At 29.1% G+C, this 26,877-nt stretch overlaps 1 protein-coding gene across 1 annotated transcript in view; it reads left to right on the top strand.

Moving 5' to 3' along the window:
- Positions 1 to 25,726, top strand: part of LOC106786071 (protein tweety) — a 34,697-nt gene extending 8,971 nt beyond the window's left edge. Inside the window, exons 2-9 of the mRNA XM_014747085.1 lie at positions 12,370 to 12,585; positions 16,914 to 17,186; positions 18,511 to 18,845; positions 18,975 to 19,412; positions 19,516 to 19,617; positions 19,697 to 19,936; positions 20,872 to 21,029; positions 21,187 to 25,726. Of these exons, the coding sequence (XP_014602571.1) occupies positions 12,448 to 12,585; positions 16,914 to 17,186; positions 18,511 to 18,845; positions 18,975 to 19,412; positions 19,516 to 19,617; positions 19,697 to 19,936; positions 20,872 to 21,029; positions 21,187 to 21,680 (2,178 nt within the window). The 5' untranslated portion in view covers positions 12,370 to 12,447 and the 3' untranslated portion in view covers positions 21,681 to 25,726. The remainder of the gene's footprint in view (positions 1 to 12,369; positions 12,586 to 16,913; positions 17,187 to 18,510; positions 18,846 to 18,974; positions 19,413 to 19,515; positions 19,618 to 19,696; positions 19,937 to 20,871; positions 21,030 to 21,186) is intronic.
- The last annotated feature ends 1,151 nt before the right edge of the window (positions 25,727 to 26,877 follow it).

The following is a 26,877-nucleotide window of genomic DNA, read 5'->3' on the forward strand; positions in this document are numbered from 1 at the left end:
TGTAGAGTTTAGTTTGAACACTTTCAAAACTATGATTTTGATCTGAAAGATAAAGAACGTTCCGGATAGGTGAAAAAAATTAAAATGTTGAGTTGCAGAAATTGCTCGATAAAAATCTAGCTTAAAAGCTTTTTTAATGTTGTCGAAAGCGTTAAATGTAACTTCAATGGTCGTTTCAAAACGACTTGCATGCCATGGAAAAAATTTATAAGAAAAAGAAATGACTGCCACATATGAAAGGGATGAAAGAACGCGGTAGGAATTAAGTTTACCATTTAATATTTACTCATTAACGCAAATAACGTTTATAACAGTCATAATTATTTCTTATTTACTCCTTTAAGGATTTATTCTGATAAAGTGAAGCAAAAGTCTAAATATTTTCGTGATTTTTGTTTTCAATGAAAAAGAATTATGGTTAAGAATTTTTGTGTAATCTTATTATATATTATATTTTTAATTAATAGAAAACAAATTTATAAAAAGACAAAAAAAAACATTGTTTCAAATAAAGATATATAAATATCAAAATAATACTGATTTTCGTGTACTACGTTCTTAATATTTTATCTATTTGCCTTACTATCTAACACTATAAGACTAGTAACTAATACAAAAATATTTATAATGAACCACCATACATAAATCTATAAATCATCTATAATAACAAACAAACATATATATATATACATTCTTAATATATAATATCAATATATCATTTCCCAAGATTTTTAATCAGACAACCCCTTAAGATATATACCTCTTTATATTTAATTACTTATATCAATAAAGGAACATTGAACAAAAAAAAAGAAAATTTTCCTCAAACGAATTGTGTATAACACACACACATAATTTATTTGTTAAATAATATTTATTCTTTCGCGTTATTATTTTCTTAATAATTTTATTTCAATAAAGTTCGTAAAGATAATGATTGCAAAAAAAAAATAAATGAAAAAGAAACAAAAAGAAGAAGAATAAGAAGAAGAATAAGAAGAAGAATAAGAAGAAGAAGAAGAAGAAGAAGAAGAAAGGTCTATAAAAATACCTAATTGCTTTCATTAACGTCGCTCCTCATCCACGTGCTTTTTTTCATCGTTTGGGATTATTATCGATAAGGATGAAAAATGTCGATATCGTGGGAGTTCCTTTGCCTGTAAAGTTTTCCCAACGGAGATATTTTCTTGGAAAAATGCGATCGCCGACGTTTTAAGGGAAATTGGCACAGACGTCGAATAAGGAACGATCAATATTCAATTATTGAAGTTTCTCCCTCCGCAAAATTTTCCATTGATATATGTATATATGTATATACATATGTATATGCATACATACATATGTTTATATATATATAATCATATATGTACTATATATATATACATGCAAGCTACTATAGTTTCAGAACGTCGCGTAGTTTGGGTTGCGTTCTGAAACTGCACGAAACTTTTAATTCATCGTTTTATTTTATTTCGTGACATGACTCTCTTTATCTCACTTTTTTAAACATTTTTAACTATTATAACTCACTCTCTTTAATATTTAATCATTTCTCCGTAAAGCTGGCCTAGTAGAAATGAATAAACTTATAATTTGCTCGTTAATATACGGTTACTTAATTCGATATTATACTATAGAAGATTAATATTTACTTATAGAATTTTTTCATTGATAGATTTTACTTTTACATCTTTTCTATTAAAATCTTGTATCTCTATTGATAAGAATTTATTCTAATACGTGACTTTCCAAACAATTTATGGGATCGACATGAGATTTATTTTTAAAAACGAGACAAATTTTTGCGATTCACATAAAAGTGTTATTTTGTGTTCAGTGTTAATTAAGAAATAATTTTAAATTGATCAGATATATATAAACTGAGAAATTATTATAGAGAAATAATTATTTTCATGTGATTTTTAAATAAATTGGCTTGGAATTATTCATCGGAGGATTCTCAATAATTAAAACTTTCCTAATGAATATACATATGATATTATACACAGTTTAAAAAATTTCTTATAATAGTTTTCTTTAATAAGTTTTACAGACACAATATTTGTCATTCTATTATTTTAGTTATGGTAAACAAAAAATAGCTAAAATTCGAAAAATAGTCATATTGGGAATATGATTATATAAGCTTTTTTTTTATTTAGCAAACTGTAACCACTTCTAAAGTTATGTTCATATATTTTGAAACACCCTATATATATATACAACACATATCTAATGTCTATATATACCTAAATAAAAATAAAGTCAGAGAAAGTAAGAAAGGGAAAAATGCATTGTTTATATTTCGACTATAAAAAACTCTCATGTAATAGTTACTGCTGTTTCTTACGTGTTAAAGATATTTAAGAGAAAGGGAGAGAGAAAGAGAGAGAGAGAGAGAAAGTGAGTTAGAAAGAAAAAAAGCAAATTCCTTTAAAGCATCTGGTTGTCATATTTATCCGTTTGAACGTAAACCCTGACACGTGGAGTTACCTTCGACTTTGGTGTCCTTTTAAAACGTCACATTTATGATTCTATATAACATACGTGTATATATATATATATATATATATAAGTCAGTTATAATAAAATCTAACGCATATCTATGAAAGTATGTATTCATATATATGTAGGTATATATATACATATAAATAGATAGTTCATTGATCCCAGTCTAGCGGTCCAGAGATTGAGAATCTCCCGTTTGCTTCATTCTTCTTTTGAAAAATCTATTCCTTTACCAGCAAATGCATTTCTTCCACTTCTCTATGATGTTAAACGTGTAACTTCCTTTCTTTGAGGTAGGAATGTATGTGTGTTGTACACATTAAAAGTTATATACACATTTTCAAGTAATAGTAGTAACTTTCAACAGTGTCTGATATGTTAGAGGTGTATATATGTGTATGTGTGGGTGTGTGTGTTGTTAATATTTGTATTTTTATTTGTATTAGTATCTCTTTGAAACTAATAATTCATGAATCTATGCTTTTTATTGTAGATCAATTGTGAATCGTGATTTATTTTTCTGCTTTTTTTTTATTTTTTAATCTTTGCTATTATCATATGATAAATTATTGTATCTATTATATTTTATAGAGTGTGTATATTATTTTTTATCATTATAAATATTTATTATATTATATTGTATACATATATATTTATTATATACTATATTGTATATATATATAATAATATATATTATACATATATTTATTATATTATTAATAAGACAACATTTTTTTAACAATTTTATAGAATAAAATTTTCTTTTTTTTTTTTGAGTAATCAACCTTATATCGCAAATTCCAGGGTCACAGTATTCAATGAATGACATTATTGGTTCTCTCGAATTCAACCCTAGACACGTAAAGCTCCTGGATAATAGAAGAAATTGGAAAAGGGCTTACACATGCGTTCCTCCCACCATATTCCCTTTTCTTCATTTCTCTTTGTATTTTTCCCCCTTCCTTCCTTAACGTAGGTCGCCTCGTTCCCATGGAATACAAAAACGTCTTTGGAGATTAAATAGCATCTACGGTCGTCGTCATCTTTTTCTCTTTCGCACTATTTCTATGATTCCTGAAATTGTCGACATTTTTTTCAATTTTCTTTTCCTCTTTTCCTCCCCCCCGTATCTCTATTTTCCAATTTTTAGCCTTCAGTTTGCAAAATATCCGATCGAGGATTTTCTTTATCTAAATTAAATTTATTGTTAAAAAAAAATACATTTTTAGAATTTTTTTTTATCAGTCAGCACATATGGATTGAAAAGTTTTAATCCTCAACAACAATAAAAATATTTTTTTCCTTTTTTTCTTTTTAATAAAAGTGAGTTTGACCAAAAAAATGTTCAACCCATCCACACATATATATATATATATATATATAGTTAAAAGTATATTATTATTATTATTATTATTATACTTATTATTAAAATGTTAAAAAGTTATTGATTTAACGATGATTGAGTAATTATTAACAAGACAAGATTTCGTTGAGAGAAAAAATCTTTTATAAAATAATAAAAAAAATAGTTTTCTCTCTCTCTCTCTGTCTCATTAAAAATTTCTGAAAAATTGTAACAAAATTGATGTAACGTTAAATAGGATCTTCCTCAACTTATAGAAAATTTTGTATCGAAAGGATTACGAACTCTATTGTAGTATTTACGAACAACACTGACTAATGTAAGTTAGAGATGTAACAGGTCAGTATCCCATTAATTAAAGCTTCATATTATTATTTGCCAGGAACAATAAATCGGATGTAGCGTCGAGAATAATTACATTTTCTTTTAGTTCCACTAATTACAGTTTCTTTTTTTTGCTCATAGTTGGTCTTAATATGAGCACGTATCCCTTTGGGAAGATAGACTCTGAATGTTAGAATGTTAGTAATGTCACGAAGAGGAAACGAGCTTATGTTCGCGCGCATCCACACACACAAAGATATTTTCACATATATGCAATGTACAAGGATAGAATAAGCCATAGAATGAGAGAGAGAAAGAGAGAGAGAGAGAGAGAGAGGGAGATATACGGAACAACAACTTCCGGCAATCGATTTCTGCATTCATAGTCAACTCCCTCAAGTTCCTTTATGCCACGCCTTGCTCTTTGATATTATTCTGTTAGATTACTTATTTGTCTGATGATAAATCAGAGGTTCGAGAAAATGTGTTCCTCGAATTATTAGCTAATTGACACATTTCAAAGAATTATTATTATTATTTTTTAATATGATTGTAATGGGTTCTATTAACGTCATGACATTCTGAAGTCATACACATAGAACTATATATATATTTAATTTATTTCATTTTATAATCATAATTTTTTATCTTTTGTTTCTGATCTACACAGTCATTCATGTTTTTATAATATATTTTTTACACTGAAAGTATATATATATATTATTAATACGAATTACTTTATAAAATGATCTACGTGAGCGGGTTGAAAAGTTTTGAGTCTAACGTAGAGAATCAATTTGTTTTTTTTTCGTTTAAATTTACTATTATTTTTCGACATAATATCAAAGCTTTTATAAAAGAATAAATGCAAAACTTTTCAACCTGCCTTTGTAGTATATTTTACTATTATATATACTAATTAGCACAAACATTTAATATACTAAAGTATAGGAAAAAAGAGAGGAAGAAAGATTAAAAAAATATATATATACTATAGTATTATTATTTTATAATATAATATATTAATTTAAATATAATACTAAAACTTGTTTTATATATAGTATAATATGTTTGTAGCTATGAACAAAAATTGGGTTATAAATTATAGAAAATAATTATTTAGATTTTTAGAATATTTTAAAAAATCTTTTAGTAATTCTAATAAGTAATGATATTATGTGTGTGTGTGTGTGTGTGCCAAAGTTGTTATCTCAATGTAATACAAAGTCTCTCACAATGGTTATCTGATTTTCTACAATAATATATTAAATTAATCGGTATTCTAAGCTGGCATGAATATGTGAGTGTTTCTTCAAGTATGCAAATTACCAGGGCCACGTAAGAAAATTAACGTCATCGGTTAAAAATGTTTCGTGATTAAGAAAATATCAGCTATATATTTATATGTATTTTATACACGCATACATACACATACATTATACATAAAATAAAATACACAATAAAGGCTAGAACTAAAGTATACAGAAAAAATTAACGAAGCTCGTGCTGCGTAGAGCAACATTTTTCTATTCTCTCTCCCCTCACCTCACCTCTACATCCAACCACCAATCCTTCAACCCTTTGACCTACTCTCTTTATTTTTATTTTCCTCCTTTCCTCCTTACCACTATCTGTCTCGCTTGCTGATTAAAATGTAACAAAAAAAAATTATGCTTGGTGTTTACATAAAAAGTCAAGCTTTTGTCTTCGAACTCCCTCTTTCTCTATTTCTCTTTTTTTATACGTAAAGCTTAAATATAAATTTACGAAAAGCGCTCATATATACGGTGCTTTTTTTGATGTATAAAAAAAAAGTAGAAGTGTGTATTTAAAAAAAAAAAAATTGTGGTTTGAAATTAAAAAATAATAGAAAAGAAATGAGAACGAGGAAAAAACCTGTAATTTAGCGTTTTAATTAACGATCTAGTTTACTTGCATACTTCTGCAATGTCATATAGTTTATAAAGTAAAACTAGTTCAACAGATTTGATAAATGTTTATCATCATGATAGATAAATTGTGTCGTATTTACAAGATATTGTTGTAAAATGTAATAGTTGTATTATTATTTAAAAGTTCTTTTTTTTTCTCTCAAGTTTTTCCTGGCCCCCTTTAAACAAATAGTTTTAAAAATGTATGTGAAATTAATATTATTTATTACATTTCATATAATTATACTATAGGTAACTTATATATATATTTAAAAAAAAATAACGATTAATTTTACAGTACAATTTATGTATAAATATTTAAAAAATACACGAATCTCTTTATATATATATTTTAAAGTTACATTGGATTATAAACGGATTAATCAATTTTAATATATTTTTATTTAAAAATATATTAATTTGTATATGAATACACACACACACTTGATGAATTACGACGAACAAGAAACTCATTTGTAGCTAACAAATTGATATTCTTGGTTAAAATCGAATTACTCGTTCGAATAAGGTCTTTCATATAAAGCTTTTACGTAATTAGAGAGACCGCATTATGCGATACACATAAATCAACAAGATTGACTTCCTTGAACTATAATATTTGAGGAACACATCTTACAAGAGCGTAAAAGGAGTCGCAAGAGATGATAACGCGATTACCACACATGGCAATGATATATATAGATCTCATTTTAAGAGTTAACTTATACAGCTCGGTTCTCAAGACAAGCATTAGTAACTTTAAACACGCGTGCATACACACCCACGCAAAAACACATACGGAGTGTTTCAAAATATGTGTTAAATAATTTTATTAGGTTATTTCGGTACTCTAAAATAAAAACAAAAAGAAATAGTATAAAAAAGTTTATATAATTATATACTTGATATGATCTTTTTACCGAATTATAGCTTATAATTTTTATCTTCCAGTAATTCATATAAATTTAAATAAATACTTATTTCAACTATTATAACAAACAAGTTTTATATTTATTAATTTGGCTATTAATTTGGATACAAGTTTATGATTATATGAACTTTTATTATTGCTATTATTTCAAGGTATTGAAACCGTGTCTGAAATTATGATAACATATTTTGAAACAACTTGTATATTATACGCATTTGGAATAGGATAAAGAATCTAAGAAGTTATCTTGGTAAAAATTTCATCGAATTAACTCGATATAAATTTTTCAAGATAACGGTTTTTATAGATTTACGTTAGTAAATACAGTAATGCGAATGACGTAAAAAGAATTATATATATTATCCTCTTATTCTTAGTATTTCTTTTATTTTATTTTCTTTTATTTTGTTATCTTTTTATTTAGTTTTATTTTTTTCAAAATATTACACGTGTTATTTGAAACACATTCGTTTCGATAAAATTTATTTTACCGAACCACGTAACGTGTTGCCTCTTTTGAAGAAAAAAAAAGTTTTTATTATACTATACTTTAATAGGTCACTTCTCGAGGGAATTTTTGTTAGTTTCGTTTCGTTTCGTTTCGTTTCTATTGAAATGGAAAATATTTTACCGTTGACTTATATATCATTATACTCTTTACACGTCATAGCGTGTATCTTTATCACATTTTTACGAGTAATTATAAGTTTTCTAACTAAACGCGAGAAAGAGAAAAAGAGAAAGAAGAAAAAGAAAGTATTCCATGACTAATCGTCGTTAGAATTCTGATAAGATGCCAATGTAATTTTGTTCATGAGCAATATGATAAAACGTTAACGAAGATATCCGAGTTGTTGATTGGTTGGTTCTATCCATTTTTGTTTCTTTCTTTTTCTATGTCATTTGAATTCGACACAATTGTAGCAGTAAACGTTGATCATTATTTTATTTAACTATGGGTGAACGGAATCAACCGGATTGTTGTCATTCATGTATTTCGTCTAATCGTGATGATTAATGTACGCGTTATCCTTCTTTTCAATTACATATGTACGTCTCCTTAACGAATTAACGCGAAGTGATTTAATTTAATTGAAAGTGCAATTCTGAGCCTTGCTCTTTACAGTATTATATGCAATTAGTGATATACATAGTTGGTAATGTTCTCTTTTTTATCGGCTTTTTTTTTTGTTTAATTTAAATAACTGGCTTATTTATATTTATATTACGTTAATGGGTGTATTGATCGAATATATAGAGGAACATTTTAATCGGTAAATACGATGGTTTATGTATCAACTGAAATAAATCATTACGGATATTTACTAACTTAATAATATTACTTTAAATAAAATGTAAAAATAACGTTTTCAGAAGTTTTTAATATGTGGTTTTTAAGAACTGTTATAATTCATTCTACTTACACGACTTGTTAATATTATTCATTTTAATTATAATTACATATATTATATAAAATAAATGGTTTGAATTTTTTGTCTTAATCTGTTATCGTAATAACTGATACTAATATCAAGATAATAGTATTATTGAATTTAAAACAATAATTAAATAACTTTGTTTCTCTTTTGTTTGATAAACTTTATAATTTAATATTATATTTATCGGAAATAGCATTTTGAATATTTAAGGAAAGAATATTAGTCGATTAATTTAACACAAAAGATTAGATTAAATTTGACTTTATCCTTATACAAGTATGAAAGTAATTTCAAGTGACATTGTTTTTCTTCTCTTTTTATTCTCTCTTTTTTTCTTTCCGGAATTAGGCGACTCATCGAGCATACAGTTACTATCGTTCTTGGCCAAGTTTCTTTTCACGATAAGCTCGGTTTGAAATCGATTCGATTATGCTGATCGTGGAAAACGATTCTTTCCCCTCCTTTCTTTTATGACTAGCATACTTTTTCTTTAATGGACCCGAGCTCATGTAATAAACGCTGTAACGTCAGAGCAAGTGTTTGGAGAACGATCTACTATATTTGTCTTTTCTTTTTTAGTCGAAGTAACTTCTTGGAAGCACCCTTTCGAAGTAATTTAACGAGAATAACGAGAATTAAACTTTACCAATAAGAAATAACACACGAATGTCAACGTGTTCGTAACAAATGTTTAATGTCAAAAACGAAACTTTATGAAGTTAATCATTTTTCGAAAATCATTAAAGTTATATCACATGTTTTTGAAAACTTTCTACAATGCTATATAACATTAAAGTTACATAATTGTATTTTGTAACATTTATTTAATTTTAGTTTCTATTAAATTAATCGTCAATTAATTATATTCAAAGATTAATGTTTGTCGTGTATAAGAAAAATATAATAGAAAAAGAAAAGAAAAATTAAACGATTATTATGACAACCGACTAAATAATACAAAATTGAATAATAATATTTTATAATTTATATTATGAATTTAATGATCGTAAAATTTATTTTTCTAATTTATTGAAAAAAAAAAAGAAAAGAAAAATCAACAAGTCATAATTATTGTGACAAATATCATCTACTCAAGAAATAAAATTTGAATGATAATAAAGATAAAGATTATCGAAGAATGAATGATATATTTATTAGAGAAAAATAATAAAATTATGAAATAAAAAGAAAAAAAAAAAATAATCTCTCGTATATCTCGTCCAAATTTTCTCATGTAGATTTTATGACGATTTCAAAGAAAGGAAGTGTAGGCATCGTTGACCCACTGTTCTCACGCTTGGCGTAAGTTTAGAGTACAGAAAAGAGAAAAAAAGGGACCTCTCTTTTTCTCTGTCTCACTCTTTTTTCGAGTTCTTTTTATTTATGAGAACGGTCGACTCCTTTAAACGACTGCCTGGTATTTCTCGTGACAAAGAGTCGGAACTACACGTTGTCGATGTTATATGCAAAGGGCACACGTACCAGTCTTGCCAACTTTTAATGAGTCATGAAAATGCATGAGAAAAAAGAAAATTGTTGAAATAAATAATGCTACTGTAAGGGCCACTGCACGATATTTTATCGTTTAACAGATTGTCCTCTATTGATTACAATTTTATAACAGATTTATATTACTTTACGATTGCATTTAGAATTGACCTAATTTTACATTATTGGAGTCATTCAGAAGCCAATGCATTTAAGTCCATTTTGTTGTTGTTGATATTTTTTCATTTTTCTCAATATTTTAATGAAATAAATATAATATTCTATTGAATTATTAAATGATTTACTCGTTGCTTCGTTTTTTTATCTTTTTTTAGCTGCCGAAAAGTGAAAGTCCTACATTTTTTAATATTTCCCAATATATATTTACGTTTTTATTTGCATATTTCGTACATAGCTTGTTTTGTTGCGGATAATACCTTTTGAAACAAAATTTTTATATGTAATATTTTTTTTTTATCAAATTAAAAAACTATAAATTTAAAAAAAACGAATGTATTACAAAACATTCATCTCCACAAATTTATTTTTGCTTTCTGGATTTAACCTCATTAGCTTCTGGTCAAACCTTAAATATGCCTCAATCGTTGTCACTTTTGATTTGCGAGAAATTGTTAATGAAAAAATCCGAGATTAATGAAATAAAATTTCATTGATATTGCTATATATTTAAATGCAATTAAACAGGGTGTTCCATTCAAGTAATGCCACCTAAATATTTTTTTAGCTCTTATTGTGATGCAAAAAATATTTTTTTACTCAATATGTATGGTGTCAAAGCATGGTACCATCTGGCAAACATATTTTTTGTATCGTAATAAACCGAAAAGACATTTAGTCGGCTATACTTAAATGGACCACCCTATATAAGCAGTAAAAAATATATAGCGTTTATATTCATTTATTATTTATACGTTTAAACATAGTTATATATATATATTATTTTATATATGATATTTAAATTTATTAACTATTTTTTAAATTTAAATATAATTTTATACATAATAGATTTCTATTAAAGTATAGCACATTTAATATAGTATTATATAATTAAATATACGACGATGGGGGTTGAAAAGTTTTGAGCTTATTCTGTTTTCAAAATTTAAAGACTACGTCGAAGAAATAAAAGTGAATTTAATCGAAATAAATTGTTTATATGTTAGGTCCAAAACTTTTCAACCCATTCGGTTATAAATATATACTAAACCTTTTGTATACTTGAATAGAAGTTCATTAATAGTTAGATTAAATAATTCGAATAATAATTGAAGAACTTAAATACAAATTACTATTAGAGGAAATGAATAATTAATTTAACGTGAAAATTAATCGAAAATTTACCATATAAGACATTGTTACGAAAAATTTGATATTTAAAAATAAACCAATGAAGAAATTCAATTGACTTTCAATATTGTTAAAGATTCAAACTATTAAACGAATAAGAAAATAGGAAAATAAAAGTATCGTTGATTGATCGGCACGTGACAGAGGGATAACACACCTGGCAGCAATTTCATTAGTTAAACACTCGTTGCTCTTACAATGGCGTTTCGATCGTGATTGAATCGGTCCGATGAAGCGTTTTAGGCCATCCAGTTGCTGTCGAAGCAGCATCCGACAGAGATTAAATGATATCGAAACTTGCCTCGATACTAAACACTCTCCCACCTAAATTACTTTCTCTTTTACCTTTTCCATCGTTAATACAATTTTCCTCTTGCTTGTTTTTAACTCCCAATTTTTCTTTTCTTTTTCTTTTTTTTTTTTCTTTTTTTTTTTTACTTTCAAATAACTTCAAATTATTTTTCATTTTCATAATAAAAATAAAAACCAACAATAAACATTAGTTATATAATTATCGTATTATTATATATGATAATTTAATCGATCTGTACGATATTACACATTAGCAAATTTTCAAGTAATTTATTTTCAATCGATATGTAAATTAAAATGAATTATTGAGTATCCAATCATTATCACTTCATTATTATGAAGTATTGGTGGCCATTACAAGGATTATCCTGTATAGAATGGGCGGAAAATTCTATAAGATAATTTTAAATATTAATTACTCTTTTTAGATTGTAAAATTGTGTAATTGTAAGAACATTTTCAAATTTGAACAAAAAAATTAGGTTATTAAGGTCTCGATGAAGTGTAATTGATTCTTAAAATCCTTTAAAAACTTTTTGTTCATTTAGGAACTTCTTACCAATCCTTCGCTCCCTATTTTATTTTCTATTGAAATTATTAAGTCTCATAATAATTAAAACTTGTAATAACATTGCATTTGTGTTTAATTGTCCAGATATAAATAATTCATTGGAATGAAATAAAATCAAAGATTTTTGATTACAGGTACATCATAGCATGTCTTGACGAGAAGGAGAAGTTCTTCAACGGGGTTTTTGGGGTTTCAGTCAAGGGTTCTCCAAAATGGCGGGTGGTCAGCAACTTCCCGAACAATACACAGTACCACAATTAGCAAGGGTCTTCCACAGTCTACCACATCTGAACGTGTCTCTTCATTCGGTCAACAACACGTTCAATCCACATTCCGAGATTTATCTTGAGGTTAGATCATATTTTTAAATAAAATTAATCATTATTATTAGTTAAAAACAAACTCGTTTGCTTTTCTTACGTGTACTTATATTTCAAATACATTCAATACACTTTTATTATCTGATAATAATTAATAAAACAGTTTTTTTAAGCTCCAAATGGATACAATATTCAAAAACAAAATTTGTATGGATTAACATTTTATAGTAAAACTTTTGTTCGATTAATTCATAAAGATATTGTACTATACTGATTTTGTTATTAATAATATTAACACAACAGTCATTATTCATGCTTAACTAGAACCGATCTTAACCCATTTTTTGCAAAATTAGACTTATACCACTTTCAGAAAAAATGACTTATATACGCGCATACTTCTGTAAAGAAGTGGAAAAAGGGGTATACGTAAATCCGATACAAGAGACCTACTTTTGAATTGTTTCAACTTTTCTGAACATTCACGATCGCTTCCAGCAATTCCTAATTTTCGAATTTGAAAGACTCGAGCGTCTTTTGTAATAAAACTACGAAACTGTCGAAAACGTCGATAACGATGTCAGGTTTCATCGTGTCAATTCGATGAGACAAGTTCGATTATTCCCATTCATCCTCTCATATATCCGTATACGTATGTACTATGTATGTATATGCCGATAAGTCATTTGTTATTGAGATGCAGAGAAAAATGCATTTATTTGAGAAATATCGAGAGTTCTTTTTTTCTGTATATGAATATTTCAATATCTTTCTATCCGTTTGTAATAAATATATACCAAATATGTCGAAACACGTATATATATGTTACCGTCAAAGCCGGAAATCAGTCATTGCTATTAATTCCTCGGCATTACTATGACTGCAAACGATCCTTCAGACGAAGTCGACAATTTAAAAATTCTTCTATGTATTCATATTTCACACATTTCGTAGGCATTCTATAGAATGCGTAGGTATTTTATACAATGTTTAAGGAAAGTGTGTAATAATTCTCATATTTCATACATTGCTCAAAAACGCCAGGCAGTATGTACAATGTCCAGGCTTTTCATACATTGCCGTTTCAACATATTGTGCTATAAATTGTGTTATAAACTGCAGAATGAATTGTTTTTGTAAAATTTATTTTGGAAATATTCATTTTAAAAACGCACAAACTTTTGCTTCACCCTAATAATATAATAAAATAATAAATACATATATATATATTTATTTATTTATTTATTTATTTATTTATACTTATATTTACCTACACGCACGAATGAAAAAAATACACAAAAAAGCAGGAAAAATGGAGAGATGGCGGTTTCTAGAGTGGTGTTGAATTTTTCGTTTATTCTTTCTATTTTTTTTTTTTTGTTCTCCACGAAAATATATTCTCGGAAAATTTGACGAAGCCGCTCTAGAAACGACGACGACGACGACGACGACGAATAAGAGGAAGAGTTGGAGGTGGAGATAGAGATGGAGAACGAGTGTTCGTTTCTTGCCCGCTAAACCCACACATTGCCTCTAGGCACATTATGCGATGCCTTTGTGCATTGTTTGAATTTTCCCGGACCATTGTGCTTTCTAGTTGCACACCATGCCAGATTCTGCCATTGCAACCCGCGACGTCCAGCTAACTCGTTCGTTCGTTCTTTTTCCATACTACTTGCATTTTTTTCTTCTTCTTTTAACTCTTTTTAACTCCTTTTTCTTCTTCTTCTTCTATTTACTTCTTCAACCTTTTCGTTTCATCCTTTTTATATTTTTGTGTTTCACCTTTTTATTTTTCTTTCTCTTACTCTCTTATGGCTCGACACTCTTAGAATTCTTTTTGATTTTTTTATCCTCATACTGTCACATTTTTAACTCTTCTAGAGGAAATCAAATTTCAGTGTCTTGTATATGTTTCCTTCTGTTAAAAGATCATCATTTATATTACAAAATGTAATATTCTACTAATTTTCTATCAATCACAGCGATCACTTTGCCTAACTTGTACGAATTAACATTGTTCTTATTTTGTTTATTATTTTTTAACTAAATTTACGCGTGTATATGAATATGTGTGTCTGAATGTAGGTATACAGTATACCTACGTATATACTGGTATTTGTAGAAAAGTAATTAATAAAAGGAAAAGTAAAAAAAAAGCATAAATACAATTAATAATTTTAAATTGAACATTATATACATATTTATATTAATAATTATGAATATAATACTAGTTTGACGTTACCGAGTAATATAATAAATCTATTAACTTATTAGGGGGAGATGATATAATAATAGAATATAATGTTATAATGTGAATGAAAAGATTTACTCGAGTTAATATTATGTCTTTATTAGGAAGACAATAATACTCGTATCTCACAATCAGTGAAATGGAGTCGGTGAGAATATAAAGTATACGTAGGTACGTCCACGTAAAGCTCAACGTCTCGGAACGAACTGACCTATTGTTTGCAATGACATCAACGACCGGAACCATAATGCAGGACAGGTATATACGGAGATGTTTGACTATAATGAGTTTTCAGTATTTTGTCGAGTAAGCGTTTGAGATGTTTAAAATCAACCCTCTTATTTACAAATAATCTTAATTACTTCATAAATAGATCGTACATGTACATATATGCTAAATACATAATTATAATACTTAAACATACATTTTGTTAACGTTATCATTGATGGATGTATCGTTCAAGTAATCAAGAATTACACAACTTTGTGATATAATTGTTCGTTTGTTATGTTATCGACAATAATAATGACTTCGACGACGACACGATGGTGAATAAAAAAATAAATTTATATACAATAGACTTTCGTGTATAACACGAATTCGTACAATTCGAATTCCTATAAAACATCAAAAAGTTATTACGACTATTATTTTGATATAACGCGATTCCTCGTAAAACGAGCTGTATAATAAAATGCGAAAATTACTCGCTTTCAAAAATTCAATTTGCATTAATTGAGCGTTGCATAGTAGTTTTCTTCATCGTTATTAGATTTCATTTTCGTAATTGATTTTTCTTTTTTTAATTTTATTTTTGACCAATACGTCATTAAAAATAATTAACGAAAAAGAAATATTTTCTCAATATTTATATCTCTAACACATATACTTTCATGAATTAATTTCTAAATTACTTCGAAAAAAAAAAAAACATTTCCTATAACCCAAATTTCTTTTAACACGTAACATATCAACCGCGTTATACTTAAGAGTCTGTACTATACAAAATTAATTGCATATTTCAAAAATAAATTGAAAAAATTCCTTCTACTTGATCGTATCCCATGTAAATTTCAATTTAATATTGCATACAAAAAAACAAAATAATTGATCGATGATTTTCACTATATAAAAAAAAAGGAAAAAATAAACGAAGTTAAATAATAAAAGGCACAATTTCACAGAGAAATTAACGTTCCACTTGAATATTCGTTGCAGGTAGTCCTTGAAAAAGCGAGCTCGGTTTAACTCTTTCCCTTTCTCTTTTTTCCCCCTATCCTTGGTGTTAGGTAGAAAAAAAGGGTGATGATGACGACGACGACGGTGGCAGGCAGATTCAAGGGGATACGAATAGACGCGAAATTTCGTGCGAACGCATTACTTTTGCAATAGGGAATGAGTAGGGGGTGGTAAGTTCCTTCGTGGTTGTGATTCCCATAGAGAACGGTGAAAACCAAGTCAGGAAAGGTGGTACCTACTGGTGCCGTGCCTCTAGCTGACTGAGACCCACGTCTGAGCACCCTCGACGCGACACCGAGTCGCGGTAATTGGGAACACCAGGAGGACTGTTTATCCCGCTTCAACATATTTTTTCACCTCACCCTTCAACAACCTACCCTTTGAAACTCGTAAAAATATATCGTACAGTACATACATGCGAGTTTTATTGCCCCCGTCTCATTTTCATTTATTTTTTTTTCTCTGCATTCTAATCGGCTAATTTAAACTCGATTCCTTTTTTTGGCATATATTATATTATTATATTATTATTCTTATATAAAATTATCAATAAATTAATATAAATTATATTTCAAACGAATTCAATATTAATTGTAATGAATTTTAACAAAATTAAATGAAATTATAGAACAATATGCGTGCGGCACGTTGCAACACACAAACAAAATTCAATTAGACCAAAATAATATATAAGTTACATATATCGGTATGTGATTATAATGTGCATCAATATTGTTTAGTTTTTGGATGATTCTAAATGTTAATGAATTTTTTATTTTAATCATATCAATGTTTAAAAAAAAAAAAAAAGAAACAAAGAGAAATAGATAGTATGTATTAATGTGATAATCATTGATAATTACAGAGCTTGGGTATCCTTGGTAGTATTCCTGCAGCCTGGTTGATCCTGACATTATTGGTACTGTTGGTTTATCTGGTAACGAGATGTTGCGACCGGAAACCTCGGCCCAGGAGGTCGATAGCCCTGCTGAAGTTTTCGCTGGCCATCCTTGCTTTGCTTTGCTGTGGAACGGTTGCCGTTGGCCTTTACGGCAATGACGACGTTCACAATGGTTTGGTACAATTAGTCGCGGCAGCGAAGAACGTCGATGGGATCCTGATGGGCGTGAGAAACCAGGTTCGACCTTCCTCAATCAATAAACTAAACTATCTCACTCGAAAACTTGTCATTCCAAATGAAACGTGTATATCGTGTTTGATATTGGACCACGAAGATGTTTCGAATTGTTCGGATATTGTTCGACAAATTTCACAATCTTCAAAGTTCTAATAGGAATACCATCTGGTATACAGTAAATTCTCGTATAACGCATTTATGCATTTTTTCGAAGTCGTGTTATAAAATAATCGTGTGCTATAAAAATTCTCTTCGATATAATTTACAATTTGTTTATGTGTAAGAATATATGTATTAGATATAAATATTATATTAAGAAAATTCGTCTTTTTACCGTAAACTATTTTTAGTAACATATTGGTAAAAAATAAGAAATAAATACAATGACAATTATTAAATAAAATAAATTGGTAGCAATTAAGACAACATTTTAATGCTCGATTAAAGCAAATTGAATTTTGAAATGAATTATTATAAAATAGTAATAGTAATAGCTATATGTTTTAAACGTTTTATAGAAATTCGCACTACGAGAACTATTTAATTATACGAGAATTGATTGTATTCTAAACATCAAAGAAAATATTTGACGATAATTTATGTTCTTATATTATATAAAATAATTCAAATCCAACGTATATTAACATATTCAAGGAAATATATAGTCAATTGAGCAAAATCATTTGCATATAGCATATGGTAACTAAAGTGATTGAAAATTTGCAGCAGAGATTCGATTTAGAAAACGACCAACGATCATCGATAATAATCAATTCTTCTCTCTCATTTATCTAACGCTGCAACAATTCTAAATTATCGTCGGGTTTCATCAAATGGACAGTAATCGAATTGTTCGAACGTTTCCAAATTCATTAGCAGCATTCTCTGTAAGAGTTGTTCGATCTCGGTATGAAAACTTTATGGACTTGAATCCCGTCATCGTAAATTATAACTGCTCTTGTGGTACTGCCCGAGTTAAGATTCATCGTATTGAGGTCGTTACGATTATCAAGTGTCTCTCTTTCTCTTTCTGTCTTTCTCTCATGTCAGTTGCATGCTGCAAGATCAGCGTTTCTTTCGTGTTGCTTAATATAAAACACGTCATTTATTGGAAACGGATATCAATTGAAAATCTATCTTGATCCGGCCTTTAAGTTAAATGCAGAGAAAGTCGGACAACTCTTTCAACGTGACTAGTTAAATTTAGAATACTAACAAAATAATAAAATGAGTATATTGTATATATGTATATACGTATAGAAAATATATATCTTTTTTCTTTTTTTTTTTTTTTTTTTTTATATATATATATATATATATATAGACGGACACCATAGAGACAACATTACAAGAGAAAGTACAACGACAATTGACTGCTTTGGGGGACGAATTTGATGCACCTGTTAGCAACAAAACGATGTTGGGTCTACTATTGGTAGCACTGAATAGTATGAAACAAAACACGAGCATTGCCTTCAACCGGAGCCTCGAAATCCGCAAGCCATTGAGTGGGATCAGTCTTGCAGGGGCCATTAGTATGGGGGAAAAAATCGAGCAACTGAGGTGGCCCATTACTATGGCTGTACTGAGTGCACTTCTTGTTCTCTGCGTTGTACTTGTAGTCGGAGTTGCTAGACACTCGAGATGTGTTCTAATTACGTAAGTGTTTAGAAATTCCCCCCCCCCCTCCAAAAAAAAGAAAAAAAAATAATTAAAAGATGTTTTTTTATTTTTCATTTCTTTTTTATTAATACAAAATCGACAAATGAAAAGTTGGATTGTTTTCAGATTTTCTGTATTTGGGCTATTCGCGGTAATAGTTTCTTGGTTGATGGCTTCCCTTTATTTAGCAACATCAGTCGCCCTCGGTGATCTTTGCGTGTCACCGGACGGTTATCTAACTAGATCGGTACCCTCCACTTTGGCCTCCGAGGTGCTCTCGTATTACACGCATTGCGAGAACTCTCGCACGAATCCCTTTACACAGAGGCTAAGAGACGGACAACGAGCTGCGGGAAATATGAGGCAAAACTTGAATACTGTTTCACGCTTAGCGACAGAACTTTTCAAAGAGCAGCATGATCAACTGAAGCCCAAGTTGAGTAGCCTCTTGACCGACGTTAACGCGGTCGATAGACTCATGTCTGGTCTAGCGACGTTACTAGACTGTAAACCACTTCACAAGCAATACGTTCATGCTGCTAAAAGTTTATGTCACCTAGGATTGTAAGCATTAAATTTAATCGATCATAATTATTGAAAATTATCCTCATCCCGTTTTATGCGGTGTCCTATTATAATCGTTTTACATTGGGATTATATTTTTTAGATACGGCCTCACCTTCATGCTTCTTGCAAGTCTAGCCGCTGGATTATTTTTCACTGTATTGGTATGGGTTGATTCTCACACGTGGATATATATACGTAAACGGTGAGTTAAGAATTAAATTTCATTTATAACCGAAATAAACAAATGAACAAAATATGATGCCTGTTACGATTTGTTCTAGAAGAGATTACCACCAAGTGGATGAACAAGATCCATATTTGCCACCATCGGCAGCATCTCAAGCGATAGCAGCTAGGACCCTTCGTGGCCAAGGGTCGTACCCGCCTACAGCCCCTTCTCTTAATCCGAATGCTCATGGCACCCATAATACCATTAAGCAGCCTCTCTTGCTAACGCCGCCCCCGCCGTCCTACGCTACTGCGACTGCTCGAGCACGTCAGCTGCACGAGAGCATGTTAAAGTTTGTGCATGAGACTTTTTTATGTTTTTTCTCCTTACATACTCGTATTTTTATCAAACGAGATCTTTCAAACGAAATATCCAAAGACTTTCACCGCGGCGTTGCGTCGGTGCGTTTAAATATTTTCACGGGAATATATACCGTTTTTCTAATGGCATCATTGCTGATTGCTTAGAATAGATATTTGATGACATGTTGAACTTTTTTATAGGCAATGTGCATTTAAAAATCGCTTTACGGCGATGTTTATTTGAACGAATTTGTTATTCGATATTACTATATTATAGAGAATAATAGTTTAAAAGCATCAGTGTTATAAAATAGAGCATGGACACGAGTTTTCTGCATCAAATTTTTTACCAAGCTTCTAGAAAAAAAAAAAATAATAACAAACTTCAATATTTTATAAATAAGGAAATGTTAGAAAGCAAATGTCCAAGTTCTAACGATTAATAACGCAAGACTCTGCTGCGCCTTTTCTGAATGTCGCTTTCGTTGTTATATAGAACATACTACAGTGCACAGGATAGTGAATATCGATATTATCTTTTAATCACATTACCTCGAACTAACAACTGTTTCATTAAAACTACGTGATTAAATTGAACATGGTAACTGTGTGCGCTCAGTGTTATGTTCCTTTTTTTCTTATTACTCTCTCTTAACTATATTTTAACATGTTTGTATGAATTACAATGTTTCGATGTTTCAATAACGAATGTTTCAACGATATTAAATTCATTAGTACCGCTCGGATTGTTGTTACATCTTTCACGCATAATTGTTTGATTTTCATCATTATTAACATTGACGTTTTTGAAGGTATTTTTTTTTTATAGATTAAACGATTCGATCTGAAATAAGTTAGGTGACAAGAAATGATCTGAGAGAAAGATAATGCTGCAACTTTGTTCTCTTTTGTTTACCGTTTATAGAGGTGGGGGTGTTAACGGGAGTGGAGGAACCGGAGATCACAAATCGTCTCAGCATAATCAGCAGTCGACAGGTGGACGAACTGAGCACCGTTCTGGACTCGGAGATCAACCTGGCCAGTACGCGACTTTGAGCAAGCAATGCAAAACTCTTGAATCTAGTGACTTCTACTGAGGGCACGCCCCCGCAGGGTCTGGTGAGCTCAAATTTTCTTCTCGACTTTAAACAAAAAATATACAAATAATAAATTCACAGCTTCGTCGTCTATAAACTGTATTATTACATTACAGTAATCTATCGAATATATAAAATCTTAGGTAGAGAACCACCTTGGACGCCAAGCGTGGCATCTTTTACCGGCACCCTGTCTCACAATTCTCATGGACCCGCACATTTGGCGACCTTTCAAGATTCGAGAAAAACTCAAACGTTGGATCCGAAAAATTTAGCCAATTTAAAACGCGGCCCAACACCGGCGTGGAACCAAAATCGTCCATTACCGCCGAATCCGGCGAATCAACCTAGTTGGGAGTTCGAGTCGCGATCGCAAACTAATATGAATCAATTCCGATCGTTGGTGAGGAACAAGGCGCCTAACATTCGTATACAAGATCAAATGCAAGATCAAGTGAGAACGTTGGATAGAAATTTCACGCGTAGCCAGTTTAATGGTACAGCACAAAATAATGCCGTACCTAACATGTACGGTACATATAACAGGGCACATGGAAGACAAGAAAAGCCAACGGTAGCTACGTTGAGTCAAGTACAGGGTAGTGATCCTAATCTATACGCTGTAACCGAACTTTAAGCGACTTATTCGATAACATCAAAAGAATAACAAGCAAGCAAACAAATAAATAAAAACAACAGAAAATTTGTCATTGATTGAAAGAAACAACAAATATATACGGGCTAAGAATGCTAGGAATTTCTTCAAAAAACAATTCGAATAAAAACCCTCGTTTTGTGGAGTTCCTACGTAGATGCGTTTGAACGGATAATCTTTCGTTGATTCTTGAAAAAGAAAAGTAATGAAAAAATGTAAGAAGAAGGGAAAAAGGACGGGGAGGGGGAGGTTTAAACATATCTCCGATATTAGGAATTTCATCGGAGACGTGCTATTATACATATATATATATATATATATTTATATATATATCTAAAGTTTTGTATTTGTATATCATGTACAGAAAAAATTGGTCGATCCTTCTACGTTAGTCCCTTTCATACGTTCACAGTTATTGTTGCCTCTCTTTCATCCGAAATATGTTATCAGTGGAAATCTTCGGTAAAATCACTAATTCACGAAGAAAATATAAGATAATTCGAGTATACATAATTGATCATCGCTATTTTTAACTTGTGATTTATAGAAAAGGAAAATAAACAATTTATATTCTAATCACATATAAAAAGAGAACGTGAATTTTACTACGTTTTATAAACATTTCTATCGATAACATCGATTGATATATATATAATCAACATATATGTATATACATCGTAATGTTAAACGTCGATATCTAACGTGAAGGAATACCAAAAGTTTTTTATATCTTTTTTATATTTTTAATGTATTATGCGGCATATAATATGAAATCCGTGTTGATTTGTTGTGAATCATTCTGAAAAATTCTTATAACGAGTATATAATACGTATATATAGTATATACGTATAGTAAATATCAAGTTACTATACGATAATGAAAAACAAAAAAAAAACTGATGAGTGATACATATTTACGTATATTTATTATCGTTAATATTTAAAAATCTGTATTTAACAATACACACAGAATGATGAATCTGAAGATTTTTACGAGAAACGCACTCCCAAATGAAAATTTTTATTAAATAAATAATTCGCGATATACTGCCAATACTCAGGCGAATAAATATATATATATATATATAAATATATATATACTTTTTAAGTACAAATGTAACGGAAGCACACACAACATACACAAACGTGTCCTATCAACGGCCGCGTTCTTTTTTCAGTTTTGATACGACTAGTGCAAAGTTAAAAATAAAATAATAATATAAATTATAATTAATAATAATATAATATTAATAATAACATAATATAATAATAATAATAATAATCTGATGTATCAGCAAATCTAAACATGACAAAAAATGGATTTCAAATATTATATAGCCTTCTGAGATTTATTTACCCTAAAGGTAAATAAATATACATGGCCTTTTGTGTGGAAGTATCGGAAGGGCAGATCTTTCTTACGTGTTTTTATTTTTAATTCGTAAAGTAGTAATAGTAATAATAATTAATAATGATTATTAATAATAATAATTCTAATAATATTAAAGGAAAGAGAAATAAATCAAGAAAAAACACCACATACACACTCACGCGGAACAGAAACACAAATATACAGACAGAAAAATATACTTAAGCTATTGAATTTTCTGCGGAGCGCAGAGTCTTCCTATAAGATGTTTAACAAATTTAGAAAAGACCTAAATAAATAAATAAAAGATTAAACGATTTAAATAATAAGTTATCAACGAATCTGTGTAGATGACTTTATATTCCGCAAATAATTCAGTAAACTTGTAAATAGTATATTATATCATCGAGTAAATGTGTAAAGTGTGATAATTTTGAACCTAGATGTACGAGTTTTAAAACAAAAACATAATAATATATTCTATACCTTCTTATTTCACAGATTCTTCAAATTAACAAAAAACAAAAAGAAAAGAAAGAGAGAATGCCATTCCAAAAATAAAAAAAAAGAAAGAAATAGACAGAGAGAGCGAGAGAGAGAGAGAAGGAAACGTTCTATTATAATTGTAATTTTCAGAGTGACTTTAGAATTTAATCTTCGATATAATTCGCAAAAACATTACCATTGCAATATTAAATATACAGAGTAGGTATAAGAAAAAAAAAACAGGTGAATACAAATAGCGAAAATTTCATCGGATGTAAATAATTGTAATATTTATTGAAGAGAGAAGAGAGCATCGTAGCGCATAGGATAGCAACATTTAGTTGAACATTAATTATAAGTAAACGGCGATTAATAACATTTGAGAAGCACGTGCATTCACACATACAACACGTACGCAAATCCAAAAAAACAAACTATGCGTGCTGTTTATTTTGCCGATCAAAGGCAAAGTATCCTAGTCACTAAATAAAACTTGTTTCTGTTCATCTAAACGATGAAAAGAAAAAGGAGATGAAAGATTTAAGAATAAAAAAAGGAAATAAAAATGAAAATGAAAAGAAATGATCTCTTGCCAAATTTTCGAAAGAGCTCAATTTTCCAAACATAAAATGAGTGAGGAGGGCGGGGGTGGAAAGAAAAAGAATACAAAAAAAAACATACTAAACTCTTTTATCAGATAATTGTAATATTACTATTATTACTATACCTAATATCGTTGAAGTTACATTAGATACGAGTGTCAGACACACGCCCATACCTTTCTTAGATCTTAAGGGAGAGTATTATTCGTGAATAAATAAAATGTAAAGTGTAACACGACTTCGTTCTAATTCAGTGTTCTGCGATATTGCTTCAGTTTATAATATTCAATATTCATTTTTGCTAACGCTCGCAAAAAGTAGTTTTTTTTTCCTCGAGTTATTTTTTAAGTTTAATGCAATTAATATCAATTTACATTTTATTGAATATATATGTGTATAAAGTTTTATTAGAGCTAAGTTTAATTACTTGAATTTATCTTCAATTAACGACGACTTAATCGTGCTAATCATTCATTTCCAAATGTGTTCAGTTTTAAATAAAGTTAATAGCTTTAATATAAATTTTTACAAGTACTAAATTTATTTAAATATTTAATCCTTAAAATATATACATACATAAGACAACTTTGAATACAAAAAAAAAATAGAAATAAAAGAATGAGATCTATTAAATGATTATCGTCATAAATAAATGATCAGAAACTCGGACGATATCGAAGAACACTGAGTACAGTAATTTTAAGTATAGCGAAGAACTTGGAGAATGAAAATCGTCTCTGTCGTTGAAGACTGCTGCAACACGCGCAAACGGGAACAAATAATACACAGAATTGTCCAAGTTAACAAAAAAGAAAAAAAAATTGTAATACATTACTTTAAAAAGTTGAATATCTAACACAGTCCAAAAGCGTGAATAACAATAACACGTTAAAGAATATTTTTTTGAATCTTTCACAAGGAATGGAAAAAAGTAAAAACTGAAAAATACAAGAAAAAGCAAACTCGACAAAAGGGAAAATCATTGATTGGTCTGATAAAAAATATTGTGCACACAAGTTTGTTGTCTGTACGGATTAAACAATAGCATCGACTATTTATGTAGTTGATGAGCGGAACTGATAGAGAAAAAAATATTAAATTCTAAATATGCGAGAGTCGTACGTACGTAGTCTAGACGATTGTTGATGAAACTTTTATTCTAATCGTTTGTCAATTTGTACCGTTAAAAAAAACAAATTTCGAGAGAAAGAGAGAGAGAGAGAGAGAGAGAAAGAGAGAAAGAAAAAACGAGAAAAAAAATTAAGAACCATTTTTTCTAATAAGTATAACTGCATTTAATTCCCGCATCGTTTTTATATAAGTATGTATAAAACATTGACTGGGTAGAATACAAGTGAAAGAATAGAAAAATTAGAAAAAGCTGAAATTGTGTATGAAGGGATATGAAGGGCGAGAAAGAGAGAGAGAGAGAGAAAGAGAGAAAGGGAATTAATTATTTTCGAAAGAATTGATAGTGGAAGTAGTATAATTATAGAACACAAAGAAATATTCATTTTAAATTGGTGCATTGTTTGAGCCTAAAAACACCTACCAGAATAATTATTAAAAATCGAAAAATAAAAGAAAAAAATGTCATCGATCAAGGAAATAAAATGTATTACACATCGATTAAAAGCACGAATATGTGATAATATAATATCACTTATCATCTTTTACTTAGATTTTGAACGACCTAAGCTTTTGTGCACCCTGAAAGACTGATATTGTATGATTTAAAGCGCTGTAATCATTTTTCTTAATAAGCTATTAATTATGATAATATATATTTCTTTAAATATGTTACATTAATACTTCGTTTTTGCTACAACGTTTTGATGTGCATATATATATACATATATGCATGCTTGTCGATCACGAAATGGTGAACTTTTTGTTTTTCCATAACGACATTGTTATAATAGAATCTTAAAGCATTACGATACTAATTTTTAAGAGAGTAAGTTATATATATATACACACACACATATGTAAACATATTTTGTGTTTTTTCTCTCATCGCGCGAAAGAGATATTACATATTTACAAAGTATGTGTAGAGGCTACTGAAAAGAAATTTATTATAAGTTAAGATTTCAATAAATGTTTCTCATTTTTGTTTGCACGATGTGTGCGCAATTTTGAATGAAAATTGTAATAAAGGAGATTATTTCAAAGGCATAAGCCGAAATCTGTCACTGGATGACATTTTTGTAAGTTACAATCGTGTGTAATTGCCATATGCCACACTTAATTCCTCCTATTGTAATGGTATGCGAATATTGTGAAAAGAGAAATAAAAATATAAATAAGACATGTAGTTTGTTTTAAAACAAAATTCCTTACAAAATATTATTTTATAATATTATTACGCTATTTACGTATTTTAATATTTATTCAGTAGCAATATTTTATTACAACTGTTTGGTACATAAATATACATACAGCTTAATTTATTTTCATTTTATTTATCCGTTAACAATGTACGATTATTTTATAATGAAAACATTTTATCTCAATAATTGCACCGGAATTTCATACAAATTCCATTTTATGCGTGATTAAATGCTATTTAATTTAGCAACGATTTCAAAATTTTAGCTTGCTTCATTGCATTTCTAATGTCTTTGGTGATTTTTTTATTCTTGAATGTTTCAATTGTTCTTAGAAAACTTAATAATGCTTTTTCTTTTCTTATTTCTTCACTTAAAACAAATAAAATAAA

The sequence above is a fragment of the Polistes canadensis genome, unplaced genomic scaffold (genome assembly GCF_001313835.1).
Source record: "Polistes canadensis isolate GaletaPanama2010 unplaced genomic scaffold, ASM131383v1 scaffold_64, whole genome shotgun sequence".
Taxonomy (NCBI): domain Eukaryota; kingdom Metazoa; phylum Arthropoda; class Insecta; order Hymenoptera; family Vespidae; genus Polistes; species Polistes canadensis.